A 16,059-nucleotide genomic window follows, 5' to 3' on the forward strand; every position below is an offset into this window, starting at 1 on the left:
AGTAAGGGTTTTGTCCGAACCTTGGCTAGTTGCGAGGTTGATTAAGGGTGTAGTTGTCGAAACCATAAAGTGTGCAAGAAAGGAAAAAGAAATTGCTTGAAGGATAGTCTTAGAAGCTTGGGGCCAAATTTTTCAATTCAAATAATATAAAAAGAGAGAGGTAGGGTCTAAAACTTTTTTTTTTTTTTTTTTTTAAAGTGATAATATCTTCTATCTTGTTCTTATTCTAATCAAGTACATTATTCAATAGAAGGCATATCGTATATTGGTACATTATTCAAGCAGCCCCCTCTGCATCTAATGGCTTCTGATTATGCTAACAACTAAGTAAGCATCATCTATCTTCTCTCACAAAATTCAGAATGGCAAAGAGAAGCATTTTTCATCTATAACAGAATAGAAGATGCTGTAGGTAACAACTAAGTCAAACTTCTATCTTCCCCACTCACAGATAACTACACATGACGAAATCTAAATATTCCAGCGTGCTTGTCACCTCATTCTAGAGAAAGGGAGCAGAAAGCCCAGAAGTGTGCCTGCAATGTGTATTAGTAGCTCAGAAAAATCCCCGTGGGGAAAAACCCTCAGGTAAAGAAGATACAAGGGAATTGAAGTTTAATAGTTTAACCATAGCTGCTCTTCAACCAGAACAAGCGGACTGAGAGCTGCTATGCCCTTCGGTCTTTGGCTGGAGGGCATCCTTTGCCTTCCAAAGGCTGTATCACTAGTTCATGACTTGTAAATGGTTAATAAATGTGTGACAAAAACTCAGAAGTTAATGGCCCTAATACAAAACTGATGTTATTTTGGACCTTAATTGTGCTCGTCGCTTGCAAACTTTGGGCACCAAAATCAACCCAAAAATACTTTGGGTACGTTTGGTTCTATAGAATTAGAATTGAATTAGAATCAAAATTCTATAAAATTGGAATTCTATGAATTGGAATTCCAAGTCATTTCAATTCTTTCGTTTGGGAAATGCATAGAATTGATACGGAATTTATTTGGAATTCCAAATTCTTTGTTTGCATGAGAGAAGAATTCATTAGGAATTAGAATTGTTTTCAAGAAAATTGCTTACATAAAATTTTTCTTTTTTTTTTTCTATATAATAATTTCTTTTTTTCTAACATTTAGCTAATTTTTACTAAAGATTTAAAAGAAAAAATCAATTTGTGCCTTTAATAATTTATTTTTTCTCACTCTCATATCAATTTCTTTGGTGAGCATTTCCTTTAGCATGTTTTGATCCATTATCCCTTTTTGTGAAGAAATATTTCCCCATCTCAGCCGTGGTATTTTCAACTGTGTTTTGATATATATTTAATAAAGCAAAATTCTTTCTTATTTCTAATACTTATGCAAAATTCAAAAAAGATTTCATCCATCATAATAGCTATGCACAACTAAAACTCAAACTCCTCCATTAAGTACCAATGGCATGATAAAACTATGAGAGAGGAAAAGTTTGAAGCAATTTTTCACTCATGTGACAATAACTACAAAATCAAGAAGCAAAATTTCATGAAAGAAAAAGATAAGAAAACAATCAGTTACAAATAAATCCTTCATATGTAACAAAAACTCTTGATCAAATGCTTCAACTGTATAAACCCAGTTTTGGGATGTTTCATTCCACTAGTATTGAAAGGTGACGCGCTGCCACTTTGTCCTGGACTCTCTTCTCTAACAGCAATCTTCAGAGATAAGCAAAACATAAGCCCATGGTCAAAAATTTTCAGAAAGTTTTCACCTCAAGCGAATTTCCTCCTTTACAGAATCTTTGGCATCATCCGTAGTAGTAAATGCGACAGGCAGCTTGGATCTCACAGTATTCAGAACAAGGACACGCTCAGCAGCCACCTGCAAACTACTACGGATGCAGATACGTTTGACCCAAAACTTCAAGAACAGTTTTGAACAAAAACCTGCATCACTTGTTACCAACAAACCATAAATATCTCATCTTGTGCAATTCATTGATTTTTAAAGAGAAAATTATCAGTAGAGAGGTGTGCAGCCAAACGTACACAAATCCACATGCATAAACAGATATTATGCATGCATAAACCCATATGTAAATCCAGTGAAATAATCTGATATTAATCACATGGTTCATGGTTGTACAAGTGAAGTTGCTCCAGTCCCTACAAGAGAGCTTCTTCGACCTTTTGCAAGAATGCTCAAGATCATATATTCTCACAACTTGCTGCCATATTTAAGGGTCTAGTTGTCTATCGACACCAAACAAACATCAAGCCATATACAACATGTTTTGCACCTTTAAGTCGCAAACTGAAAGACCTGAAAGCAAGATTCAAATGATGAAAGCAAATTACCTCACAATCCACCTAAAGAAAGTATAGGTCATGATCAGTCCAGCAAAAATGTAAAAGTCAACAATCACATGTTTACAAGCAGAATGGACATTCTTAGCCAGCAAAAGAAGAAATAACTTTGTGGGATAATCACATGTTTAGACAAATTGAATATGGAATGCAAATGAAGACAAGACTCATACTTCTCGGGCATTCTTTTCTGTATCCAACAAATGATTTGCTAGCTTCTTTATTACTATTATTTTTAGGCTAAATTGATCTACTAGCTTAATAACTGATAAAAGAAATAAACTGGTCATCATAATTCAGAACTTAGCAAAAGAAAATTAAAACTTATAAATCCAGAAAATAAACATCAACAATCTGTAAAATGAAGAAAGTGAACATTCCAAGCCAAAATCAAGAATGGAAGGTAAATTTGTCCCCTACAGTAGTAAAATTGTGCACATATTCTTCATTTAAAGTTACATTTTCACATTACTGAATGGCAACACATTGGTGATAAGAAAGTTAAGCAGTCTTAAGTAGAAACAGTGGCTATTGACTGGCATGCTACTTACACAACTACAACTAGTAGTCATCAGAAGACAATGTTCCTAAAAAATGCAAGTGTAATTCCATTGTACCAATCAAAGCGTAATAACAAAACCAAGACCAGCAGACATGGCAGAACATAATATCTCACTCGACCATCATAAATAATAGGAGCTAAGCAAGCTTAGCAATTTAGTAGTTCCATTCAGTTGAAAATCTGTCCAATTCCACCAAGTTTTCTTGATCTTTTCTGTTATTAGTTTGTTTTTTCCACTCCTGCAATATACAAATATTATTCATTTTCATACTAAAAATACAAAAAGTTTCCCTAACAAGTAAATTCCTCAATTTTTCCGATCCGCAATGATCAACAAGCAAAGAATATAGAAAAATAAAAAAACCCCTTTTCCCATTTTTCATGCTAATTTCAAAAACACATGGAGATGAACCCGCATCAGCATCTAATAAAATATTTCACAACTACTTCACCAGCAATTGGTAACAAACATTAAAGAAAATTATATAAGAAAATGCATACTTGAAATAGCCAGAAAGTTGTAGCTATTATTACCAGAAAATGCATCTCAAAACCTTCAAAACCTTTTCAAAGGATGATATATACATATTCAACCTTTCATCTTCATCACCACAAACATTTTTAATTATTCCTAATAAAAAGAGAACCATCTAAAAACTAGGGACCACACTAACTAATTAAAATGAAATAAAAAAGAACAGGGAAACAGAGTACTACTTTTTTTTCTATCCTCGTCCCAACGTTGAATTAGAAGCAAAAAAATAGTAGTAAATTTATAACATTAATGGCAAACATTATCAGAGGAACAACCCAAAATAATCAATCTTTGATTGGCAGAAATTTAAATGTGAATATACCATCATAAATCCTGAATTTGTCGAGAATTGAGAATTGAAGGAGTGGAAGGAGAGTGAGGATGAGAGGATGCGATGGCGATGGTGACAGCAATGGAAGTAATGGCAAAGGTAAAGGTGGGAGGCACAATTCAAGATAGATAGGAAACGAAAGAAAGGAGACCAAAATATAACTCAATCTGTAAATTTCACCCACTCGATGCTGCAGAGGAGAGAAGGAGTAGGAAAGGCCTGGAGGGGTTCTGGGAGAGGTGTTAGGAAAAGGAGGAGGCAGCGTCGGGAAAGAACGCTAGAGCAGATTAGGGTAGATATGGCGATCCGCTCATGAAGAGAGAGAAAGAAGCCAGCTTTGTTTTCTTTTAATCCAGCTTTATAGTTGACCCGTTTTGGAGTTTTTATCCATTTAAAGTCCGCGCGTTGATCCGAATGGGAGTCTGGCCGTAGAATTGGAATTGGAATTCTTTGGTCTAGTCAAAGAATTGAAACCGTGGAATTCGATCAATATAGAATTGCAATTCAATTCTAATTCTATCGGAAAGGTAGTACCCAAACACAAGATTTAGAATTGGGGCTTCAATTCCAATTCTAAATCCCAATTCCATGGAAAACCAAACATACCCTTTGTAACCTCTAAAATTTACAGAATGCAATTTCCGATTATCACAGGAGGTAAAAACTTCTGGGCGTTAATGCTAGTTACACTTTCTCTGATCTTTAATCCGTAAATTCCGGGACTTGTGAGCTAATTTCATGTCTAAGGAAAGGGCAGGGATGTATATGGGAAGAATTAGAACACGCACTCAAACAAGGAAGACTCGAAAAAATTGCAGTCAAGTTTATTTGGAGAAAGTGAATTCTACAGTACAATGACTTTCATCCACAACTCCTGTTTTTTTTTGGTCACTTAATTGATTATTTTGCAACTGCCATGCGAACAATGTCTGTATAAGAACAATTAAGCTGCAATTTAGTAACCCGACATGACAATTACATGGACAAGCTATCATGTATCAAGTAAGCATACATAAGAGTGACTCAAACAGACAATGTGAACCATCGAGACAATTAGGCATAAAATTTTGAGAAAGTGATGAGAGAGGCGTGATCACAGAGTACAAACCATGAAATGCATTCAAAACGGGCAGGCGTCTGATAGTCATGAGAGAGCTTCTAACACATTGTCGCTTACCACCATGCAAGTATTTAATCTTCAAATCTCTAGAATATGCTCAAAGATTGCTCCTCCAAGGACTGTTGATAAACTTTTTTGAGACCAAAAGGATATATGCTACTAACAATATCAACTGCGAATCTCCATCATATACCTTTGGATGATTAAAGTGTACAAACCATGAAATGCATTGAAAACGGGCAAGCAGACACTCTTTCGTCTGATACTCATGAGAGAGCTTCTAACACATTGTCGCTTACCACCATGCAAGCATTAAATCTTCAAATCTCTAGAATATGCTCAAAGATTGCTCCACCAAGGACTGTTGATAAACTTTTTGAAACCAAAAGGACAGATACTGACAACAATGTCAGCTGCGAATCTACATCATGTACCTTTGGATGATTAAATGCAAGGAGCCAAAAAAAGCAGCAGAATATCCAAAGGTCCCAAATGAAGCCAATTAAGGATAAGATCCCCCTTCTCCAGTATTTAGACTTCCATTACCCATTTTTTGAGCAAACTTCTCAATTATCTTAAAAATAGAGGGATCATTTCCACTATCTCTGTATGAATCAAGTAAAAGTGAAAAAGTAGACAAATACAGCCAGAATCCTCTCCTATCCATTTCATCAAAATAAACCACTGCATCATTAAATTCACCAGCCTTAAGAAGTCCTTGAACAATAATATTAAATGTAATTAGATTTGGAGTGCAGCCATTTTCTTCCATTTTCTTAATAAACTCTTTGGCTTCCTGTAGGAAACCTTCTGAAAAGAGGCCATTTATCATCGTGCTATATGTTGAAACATTAGGATCCAATCCTTTAGAAGAGAGACCATAGAAAAGATGCCGGGCGCTGTCAAGCTTCCCACATTTGCATAATCCATCAAGGACGATGTTGTACATTGTTATATGACAATCTACTCCATCAACTTCCATCTTGTGCAAAAATTGAAGTGCTTCCTCAACATGTGAGTTCTTGCATAAACCATTTAACAACACACAGTAAGTGTAAAAATCAGGCTTTATGCCAGCAGCTCGCATCTCGTCGAAAGCTTCAACTGCTGTAAGATACCTCCGCACACTAAATAAACCCTGCAGGACAGTGTTATAAGTTGCAACATTCGGTGTTAACCCTTTATGTCGGATCTCTTGGAAGAGACTCATGGCTGCTTCCACTTTCATTTTCTTCATATAACCATTGATCAATATACTATGGCTTTGAACATCAGGATTAAGGCCGCTAGCAGCCATTTTATCAAAAACTATCTTTGCTTCATCCATTCGGCCTTGTAAACAGTACCCATCCATCAACGCGCTATATGTAGCATTATCAGGCTTCTGATTTTGCTCAATCATGATTTTCAGTACCTCCTCTGCACCTTCTAACTGTCCTTCCTTACATAGTGCATCAATAAGAATACTAAAAGTAATAACATTTGGAACAATATTATAAGCCTTCATCTCAGTCAAGAGCTTTTCAACGTCCTTCCATTTGCTTAAATTGCACAGGCCCCGGACCAAACAATTGTAAGTGATGACATCGGGGGCAATTCCTTTCTCAATCATCTCGTGTAACAGGGAGAGAGCTTGATCCATCATTTTATCCTTGCACAACCCGTCGATAATAGTGCTGTAAGCAACTGTATCAGGCCTGCACCGTCCTCCTTTTTCCATGAATCTAAGGACTTGAATGGCCATGCTAGTGTTCCCAGCCTTAGAAAGCCCATCTATCACAGTCCCATACGTAATTTTATTGGGTACGCATAGCTTTTCATATATTATTTTCTTGAACAATCCTTGTGCCTCATGAATTTTGTGTTCCCAAAAGAGTCCTTTAAGCAGAGTATTAAAGGTGGCCGTATTGGGCAAAATACCTCGCTTGAAGAAGCCACCAAATATAGAAAACCCAAAATGCACTTTACCCAAGAAGCAATAACAGTTAATCACAATATTAAGCGCGTATTCATCAAGCGGAATGCATCCCAACTCAGCCTCATCTCTGTAAAGAGAAAGAACCACCAAATATTGCTTCATCTTAACAATACGACCCAGCAGTCTATTGAAATGAGCAACACTAGGCAGAGGTCTCATCCGAGCCATCTGCTTGTAAAAGCCCAGAGCTTCATCAAGATTGCTGATACTATCGATATTACTCCTCAATCCCCGAGACCCGGAACGAACACTACTGTCAGATTTAGGGTGATGATTACTAATTGTACTACCAGTACTATAGGCATGAGAAGCAGCAGAACTAGAAGCTGATTGTGCGTTTTGAATAAGGGTGGAGTTTGTTGGAGAAAGAAATGAAAGAGTAGCAGTACCTCCTGCCCCTGATTTGCGGCGGAGATGAGCATCACAGACGACTGAGAAAGGCCTTTTCTTCATCTTCTTGATGGTCTTCCCGTCCGAGTTCAGCTACAAAGATTCTATCGTTTGTGACGAGATTTCTATCATAGGCAGCATATCAAATTGGCATTAGAAGCAAATGTGGCTTATTCGGATTTCTTTGGCTTTTGAAATCCTGATGACTGTGGCCTTCTCGCTGTAATCAATAATATCAATTCTTTATATTAAATGAGTTGGTGAATTATAAAAGTATCTTTTAATATTATAACTTGTTCTAATTTACTACAATATCTTTTATTAATTTCCTCTTTAAATTGCTCATTTTGTCATTGAACTTGTGTTTCTTATTTTGTCTTGACAATCCTAGATTTGGAGTATTAATTAGCGCAAAATTGTAAAAGTAATTATCTGCTGCAACTTCTCTTTATTGTACATACATCTGCTCCAATTTGCCTTTTGCCTATTAGGTTTATTTTAGTCTTAATTGCTGCTCTAATATTTATATAAAGAATAACAAAAGGGTACAAACAGATATAAATTATTATTTCTCCTCATCTATGAATTTTTTTATACGTAAGAGGTGACAATATTACAAAACATGTCAATCAAAGGGAGCTAAGAGAGGTTTTTGAAATCACAAGAATATTAAATGATATTAAGGCAAACCTCCAATGAAGTTTGTGAAATTATCCCAATAATCAACAAGTGAAGCAAAAGAAGCATGTCCCTGTCATGGTTTTGGTAATTAGCCCTTCATTAATTCAAGTAGCAGTAAAAGTTTGTTACCGAAAACAGTACTAGTTATAAAGGTTAGTGTGCAAATTGCAGTTTACCCCTGAATATTTGGAGAAATCACACTTTATTACCATGAATCTTGAAGATATGCAGTTTACCGCCCACGAAAATGTGTAGAAAAGTTGCTCTAACCAAACTACTAGTACAATGACATTGTTGTTCTTCAATTATTGTCGAAAATACCTACTTGGATTGCTAATTTTTAGGAGTTTTGATGAAAAATGTAATATAACAATTTGAAGTATGTGAGATAAAATAGTGATTGGAAAATATTTTCACGAAAAATGAAAAAAAATTTCTGCAAAAAAATCACAATCCAAACAAGTGTAAATTGTTATTTAGCATTATAAAAGCAGTTAATCACTAGTTCTAATGTACTTTAATAAAAGTCATACTTAAACATAGAAAAAACATGCTTTTTTTTTTTAATATAACCAATTATCTCGATGAATGACAAAAAAATAATAATAATAATTTCAGTTTGGACTGAATTTGCTAATTTTTTAAGGCAATTTTTATTAGTCAAATGATAATAACATTCCAGGTAAAACAGCAGTACTCTAATTTTCTTTTATATTACTGAAATCGACAAATATGCCCCTCATTTAGTATTAGTCACACAACAATGTCTTTTTTTTCATCTCTAAATTCTCACTAGTTCTATTTCTTTCATATCTACCGAACACCTCAATCACTTCCATTAGTGCAAACCTATACCCAATTTCCTAATCCTAGTAGCCAAAACTCCTTCCTCCCTCCAAATCCCAGCCTACAAAACAATATTCACTTTCATCCTTGGTTGATTTGTTTATCACCACTACTATTAAAATTTAGAAAATCCCTATGAAGGTGCTGTTTTTTCTCTACGTTTGCTGCAGAGTCAATGTATGTAAGACTAAGCGTATAATATTCTATTGCAAAAGTTTAGTGCTTAATTAATTTGTTCAATTTGACTCTTGTTTAATTTCTTGCATAATTGCAGTATTGTCTTTAGGAGAGATTAATATAATTGTTGAACCTCAAGTTTATGGTGAATTATTTAAAGGAATTGTTGAAACTCAAGTTTATGGTGAATTATTTAAAGGGAAATTAATAAAATTGTTGAACCTTAGGATGGTTTACGTGTAAAATAGATGCCTTTATTGAATTCATAGAATCCTCAATTTCATAGCGCTATATCATGAATTTCAATCTTATACGAGTATCATAGGATGTTTTGAGCATTTTGAGCTGAAAGAAAAAACCAACTCCCTCCAGAGGAATTGGTCATTACATTAATTGTAGGGTGGGAGGTCAAGGATTCAAACCTTGCCTCCCATCAATGTGCCTCAATATGAGATTTATTCTAAATTCATATTGGTGTGTGATGCATTCGTCTGATCTGATGGTAGTTCTATCCCCGTCAGCTTTCCCCGGCTCAATTGGGTCTTCCCATGGAGTAGATTCCCCCCCCCCCCACCCCGTAGGAGTAGGAGCAAAATTTTTAATTCAAACAATATAAAAGAAAGATGGAGGGTCTAAAACTTTTTTTGAAGTGCTAATATCTTCTACCTTGTTTTTGGTCTTATCAAGTACATTACTCTATAAAAGGCATATCTGATCTTGGTACACAGCAGGTATTTTAAGTGTGAATAAGCATATCAACATCTTTTTAATATAGCAAATAAATATAATCATCAATTTTTGGTGATATTTCATTTGTTATCTTGTTTTGATATAGAGAATTCAATAAAAGTGCACTTAAACAAAAAGGAAAAATAATAAAACTTTGAAAACATTGCTCAACCAAAAAAAGGGTTTCTGCATACCAAATTGACTAATCCACTTTAGAGACTGATTTGCTTTTTATTCTTTGGGACTAAAGACATTAGTATTTATTCTTTATATTTTTAACAAGGTATTAAGACAAAACAAGGATATTTGTAATGCATTATGGAAAAAATTAACAATAGAACTTACTAAATCCCTATTGAAAACATAAAATACAAAAATAAATATTGAGAGAATTTTGAATTTATTGTGAAACAACATAAATTTTATTTTCAAGAATTATATGAAACTTTTGTCAAAAACATTTTTCAGTAAAACATATTTTATTTGCATTATGGTAAATTACAATGTTACCCTTCATAACTACAGGTTCCACTAATGGTTGCCCAATTGGCATCAGTCAAGAGCTCTCAGGTGTTAATTTTTTTGGCAGGATTGTTATTGATTTGTTAAAGTGCCCAAGTACACGAGTGTGATAAATGTGAGTGTGTGAATTCATATAATAAATTTAGTGTAAATTAGGTGTACAAAGAGAAGGAAAAGAAAAATGCTACTACATCACAGATTCAGTAGCATTTCATAAATATCAAGTGTGTTCAACTAGCTTTTGCTTTGCTCTAATCCTATGTGCTTTCATCCTATGACGTGCCTGTTCTGACATTTCTGTTTGTCCCATTCTTGAATTAATGTATCCCTGTAATGAAATAGCATTCATCAGGTTCCATCTTCTTTTTTCATAGGCTACAAAGTCATTCCATTTCTTACCAAATGTAAACAGAACTCGACTAGCATCAGGCTGTCAAACTTACACTCAGAACACATGAAGAAAACCTAAAAGAAACAGACACCAAGAAATGAGTGGTTGCAGAAAGACACAGGCACAGAAGAATGCTTTGAAAGTTTAGATGCTCAGACCACACTTCTGCATTTTTTTTTTTGGGGGTCAAATTTCATGGCCAATCCAGATCTGTGATGATAGCATACTTCAGCGCCAACTTTAATTAATTAATTCACCACTCACTAAGGTTACAAAAATTGCACCCTTCCATCTGCATCCACACGTAGCAATACTGTCATCATCAGTGATAGAGTCAAATATTTATCGTTTGAGTTCAATCTTAGCATACCGAAACTTGCTTCTGCAGTGCATGTGATTAAGAGACAAACTTAAAGAACTAAAGCAGAACATAAGCGTTGAAAGAGTTATTTTAAAGAACCAACCGCAAAATAGGAAAAAGCAGAGACTGTTAAAACAAGTCGAACTGATAATAGTAAAAATTTCTGCTTGGACCTGTGATTTAGAGACATTTACACTGCCCTCTTATTGAAGTTAGAATGTTCACCATGTTTAAATATTTCAAGTCGAATATACTACATTGACTATCTGAATCTATATCAAGTAAAAACTCAACAACTTTGTATGGCTGGATACCTAAGATGTCTTTAAAAAGGACGGAGAAGAGCATCTAAAGAGCAAAATCAAATAAAAAAGGGGCAAAAGAAAAGAGTGAAATATCCAGAGATCCTAAATGGAGCCAATTAAGTATAAGATCCCCCTTCTCCAACATTTAGACTGTTATTGCACATTTTTGGAGCAAACTTCGCAACTATCTTAAGAAGGAATGGATCATTTCCACTATCTCTGAACGAATCTAGTAAAAAGGCAAAAGTAGATACTTGCAGTGAGAATCCTCCCTAAATCCATTTCTTCAAAATAAACCGCTGAATCATCAAATTCACTAGCCTTGATAAGTCCTTGGACAATAATATTTAAGATAAACAATGCAATTACTATATGGTATGGGCGATAAACTCAACATCTTGATGCTGCTCCACTGAGCATGTCCAGTATATTAGAGAAGCGTTTTTGGCATAATGAAAGAATAGAAGATGATGTAGGCCAGAACTTTGAGCAACAAAAGCAGCCCCCTCTGCATCCAATGGCTTCTGATTATGCTAACAACAAAGTAAGCTCTTCTATCTTCTCTCACAAAATTCAGAAAGGGAAAGAGAAGTATTTTTCGTCCATAATAGAATAGAAGATGCTGTAGGTAACAACAAAGTCAAACTTACTTCTATCTTCTCCACTCACAGATAACTACACATGACAAAATCTAAATATTCCAGCATGCTTATCACCTCATTCTAGAGAAAGGGAGCAGAAAGTTCAGAAATGTGCCTGCAATGTGCATGTAGCTCAGAAAAATTCCCGGGGGGAAAAACCCTCAGGTAAAGAAGATACAAGGGAATTCAAGTTTAATAGTTTAACCATAGCTGCTCTTCAACCAGAACAAGCAGATAGAGAGCTGCTATGCCACGGCTGCCCTTCAGTCTTTGGCTGGAGGGCATCCTTTGCCTTCCAAAAGGTGTATCAGTAGTTCATGACGTGTAAATGGTTAATAAATGTGTGACAAAAAATCAGAAGTTAATGGCCCTAATACAAAACTGATTTTATTTAGGACATTAATTGTGCTCGTCACTTGCAAACTTTAGGCACCAAAATCAACCAAAAAATACTTTGTAACCTCTAAAATTCACAGAATGCAATTTCCGATTATCACAGGAGGTAAAAACTTCTGGGTGTTAATGCTAGTTACACTTTCTCTGATCTTCAATCCGTAACTTCAGGGACTTGTGAGCTAATTTCATGTCTAAGGGGAGGGCAGGGATGTATATGGGAAGAATTAGAACACGCACTCAAACAAAGAAGACTCGAAAAAGTGGCAGTCAAGTTTAGTTGGAGAAAGTGAATTCTACAGTACAATGACTTTCATTCACAACCCCGGTTTTTTTTCTCACTTAATTTGATAATTTTGCAACTGCCATGCGAACAATGTCTGTATAAGAAGATAAATTAAGCTGCAATTTAGTAACCCGACATGACAATTACATGGACAAGCTATCATGTATAAAGTAAGCATACATAAGAGTGACTCAATACAGACAATGTGAGCCATCGAGACAATTAGGCATAAAATTTTGAGAAAGTGATGAGAGAGGCGTGATCACAGAGTACAAACCATGAAATGCATTGAAAACAGGCAGGCGTCTGTAGTCATGAGAGAGCTTCTAACACATTGTCGCTTACCACCATGCAAGTATTTAATCTTCAAATCTCTAGAATATGCTCAAAGACTGCTCCTCCAAGGACTGTTGATAAACTTTTTGAGACCAAAAGGATATATGCTACTAACAATATCAACTGCGAATCTCCATCATATACCTTTGGATGATTAAATGCTAGGAGCCAAAAAAAGCAGCGGAATATCCAGAGGCCCCAAATGAAGCCAATTAAGTATAAGATCCCCCTTTTCCAATATTTAGACTTCCATTACACATCTTTGGTGCAAACTTCTCTATCACCTTAAAAAGAGAGGGATCGTTTCCACTATCTCTGTATGAATCTAGTAAAAATGAAAAAGTAGACAAATGCAGCAAGAATCCTTTCCTATCCATTTCATCAAAACATACCACTGCATCATTAAATTCGCCAGCCTTAAGAAGTCCTTGAACAATAATATTAAATGTAATTCGATCAGGAGTGCAACCATTTTCTTCCATTTTCTTAATAAACTCTTTGGCTTCCTGTAGTAATCCTTCTGAAAAGAGGCTATTTATCATCGTGCTATACGTTATAACATTAGGATCCAATCCTTTAGAGAAGAGACTATAGAAAAGATGTCGGGCACTGTCAAGCTTCCCACATTTGCATAATCCATCAAGGACGGTGTTGTACATGGGTATCTGACAATCTACTCCATCAACTTCCATCTTGTGCAAAAATTGAAGTGCTTCCTCAGCATGTGAATTCTTGCATAAACCATTCAACAACACACAGTAAGTGTGAAAATCAGGTTTTAAGCCAGCAGCTTCCATCTCGTTGAAAACTTCAATTGCTGTAAGATACCTCCCGGCACTAAATAAACCCTGCAGGACAGTGGTATAGGTAACAACATTCGGTGTTAACCCTTTATGTCGGATCTCTCGGAAGAGACTCATGGCTGCTTCCACTTTCATTTTCTTCATATAGCCGTGGATCAATATATTATGGCTTTGAACATCAGGACTAAGGCCGTCAGCAGCCATTTTATCAAAAACTATCTTTGCTTCGTCCATTCGGCCCTGTAAACAGTACCCATCCATCAATGCATTATATGTAACACTATCAGGCTTCCGATTTTGCTCAATCATGAATTTCAGTACCTCCTCTGCACCTTCTAACTGTCCTTCCTTACACAGTGCATCAATAAGAATATTAAAAGTAATAACATCAGGAGCAATACTATAAGCCTTCATCTCAGTCAAGAGCTTTTCAACGTCCTTCCATTTACTTAAATTGCACAGACCCCGGACCAAACAATTGTAAGTGATGACATCCGGGGCAATTCCTTTCTCAATCATCTCATGCAGAAGGGAGAGAGCTTGATCCATCATTTTATCCTTGCACAACCCGTCGATAATAGTGTTGTAAGCAGCTGTATCAGGCCCGCACCTTCCTCCTTTTTCCATGAATCTAAGGACTTGAATGGCCATGCTAGTGTTCCCAGCCTTAGAAAGCCCGTCTATGACGGTCCCATACATAATTTCATTAGGCATGCATAGCTTTTCATATATTATTTTCTTGAACAATCCTTGTGCCTCATGAATTTTGTGTTCCCAAAAGAGTCCTTTGAGCAGAGTATTAAAGGTGGCCGTATCGGGCAAAATACCTCGCTTGAAGAAGCTACCAAATATAGAAAACCCAAAATTCACTTTACCCAAGAAGCAGTAACAGTTAATCACAATATTAAGCGTGTATTCATTAAGCGGAATGCATCCTAACTCAGCCATATCTCTGTAAAGAGAAAGAACCACCAAATATTGCTTCATCTTAACAATACGACCCAGCAATTGAGTGAAATGAACAACGCTAGGCACAGGTCTCATCCGGACCATCTGCTTGTAAAAGCCCAGAGCTTCACCAAGATTGCTGATACTATCGATATTACTCCTCAATCCCCGAGACCCATAATGAACAATACTGTCAGATTTAAGGTGATGATTACTAATTGTACTACCAGTACTATAGGCATGAGAAGCAGCAGAACTAGAAGCTGATTGTGGGTTTTGAATAAGGGTGGAGTTTCTCGGAGAAAGAAATGAAAGAGTAGCAGTACCTCCTGCCTCTGATTTGTGGCGGAGATGAGCATCACAGACGACTGAGAAAGGCCTTTTCTTCATCTTCTTGATGGTCTTCCCGTCGGAGTTCAGCTACAAAAATTCATGAGGAGCGGAGAGAGGAGACTGATAGGTCTCTTCTTCATTTGTGACTCGTTTGTTTTGACAAGATTTCTAGCATGGGTAACAAATTGACAAAACTATATGACTTTTTTTTTACTATTCTGTAGCAATAAAATGTAGGGAACTTTTGAGACTGCTATTACCAAGCATATTAGAAGCACATCATATGGGCATTAGAAGCAAATGTGGCTTATTTAGATTTCTTTCGCTTTTGAAATCCTGATGATTGTTGCCTCCTTGCTGTAATCCCTTAAATGAGCTGATGAATTATAAGAGTACCTTTTAATATTAGAACTTGTTATGATTTGCTACAATATCTTTTACTAATTTTCTCTCTAAGTTACTTCTTTTGTCATTGAACTCATGTTTCTTATTTTGTCTGGATAATCTTAGATTTGGAGTATTAATCATCGCAAAATTATAAAATTACTTATCTGCTGCAACTTCTCTTTATCGCACTTACATCTCTTCCAATTTGCCTTTTGCCTATTAGGTTTATTTTAATCTTAATTGCTACTCTAATATTTATATAAAGAATAACAAAATGGTACAAATCAAAGTAAATTATTATCTCTTCTCATCTATGAAATGTTAAAAAACATGTCAATTAAGGGGAGGTAAGAGAGATTTTTGAAATTACAAGAATATTAAATGATATTAAGGCAAACCTCAAAAGAGGTTTGTGAAATTACCTCAATAATCAATAAGTGAAGAAAAAGAAGCATATCCATAGTAACTCAATATGGTTTTGGTAAGGGAAAATCGTTCAAAACATTTCTCATATATTTGTAAAATGATTTTTTCGTCCTTTACTTTTAAAAGTGTGTATTTTTACATCCCTTACAAATCACATTAATTAAATTTGATCCGTACATAAGTTTTTGACAAATTTTTTTTGTCGGAATCCATCATGTGCCTTGCACGCA

The 16,059-nt window shown here is 35.5% G+C and overlaps 2 protein-coding genes across 8 annotated transcripts; both read right to left on the minus strand.

The window, feature by feature from the left end:
* Window positions 1–1,399: 1,399 nt before the first annotated feature.
* LOC113693792 (uncharacterized) lies at window positions 1,400–7,477 on the minus strand. Of its 6 annotated transcripts, XM_027212485.2 has the most exons (4): window positions 7,264–7,477; window positions 4,885–7,124; window positions 2,031–2,304; window positions 1,400–1,928 (listed from the first exon to the last, which is right to left on the minus strand). In XM_027212485.2, exon 2 carries the CDS (start codon window positions 7,040–7,042, stop codon window positions 5,399–5,401), a length of 1,644 nt encoding a protein of 547 aa, XP_027068286.1. In that variant the 5' UTR covers window positions 7,043–7,124; window positions 7,264–7,477; the 3' UTR covers window positions 1,400–1,928; window positions 2,031–2,304; window positions 4,885–5,398. The 6 variants fall into 6 exon arrangements, 4 of the variants coding, with proteins under 4 accessions (XP_027068286.1, XP_027068284.1, XP_071909343.1 ...); XR_003449142.2 differs by lacking the exons at window positions 4,885–7,124; window positions 7,264–7,477 and adding an exon at window positions 3,768–4,862; XM_027212483.2 differs by having other exon boundaries at window positions 4,885–7,477.
* A 2,849-nt stretch (window positions 7,478–10,326) lies between these two features.
* On the minus strand, window positions 10,327–15,270 carry LOC113693793 (uncharacterized). 2 transcript variants are annotated; one of them, XM_027212488.2, is made up of 2 exons: window positions 12,874–15,270; window positions 10,327–10,547 (listed from the first exon to the last, which is right to left on the minus strand). In XM_027212488.2, exon 1 carries the CDS (start codon window positions 15,071–15,073, stop codon window positions 13,145–13,147), a length of 1,929 nt encoding a protein of 642 aa, XP_027068289.1. In that variant the 5' UTR covers window positions 15,074–15,270; the 3' UTR covers window positions 10,327–10,547; window positions 12,874–13,144. The 2 variants fall into 2 exon arrangements, with proteins under 2 accessions (XP_027068289.1, XP_027068287.1); XM_027212486.2 differs by having other exon boundaries at window positions 10,327–10,902.
* Between the last annotated feature and the right edge of the window lie 789 nt (window positions 15,271–16,059).

This window comes from Coffea arabica, chromosome 6c (genome assembly GCF_036785885.1).
Source record: "Coffea arabica cultivar ET-39 chromosome 6c, Coffea Arabica ET-39 HiFi, whole genome shotgun sequence".
Lineage (NCBI taxonomy): Eukaryota > Viridiplantae > Streptophyta > Magnoliopsida > Gentianales > Rubiaceae > Coffea > Coffea arabica.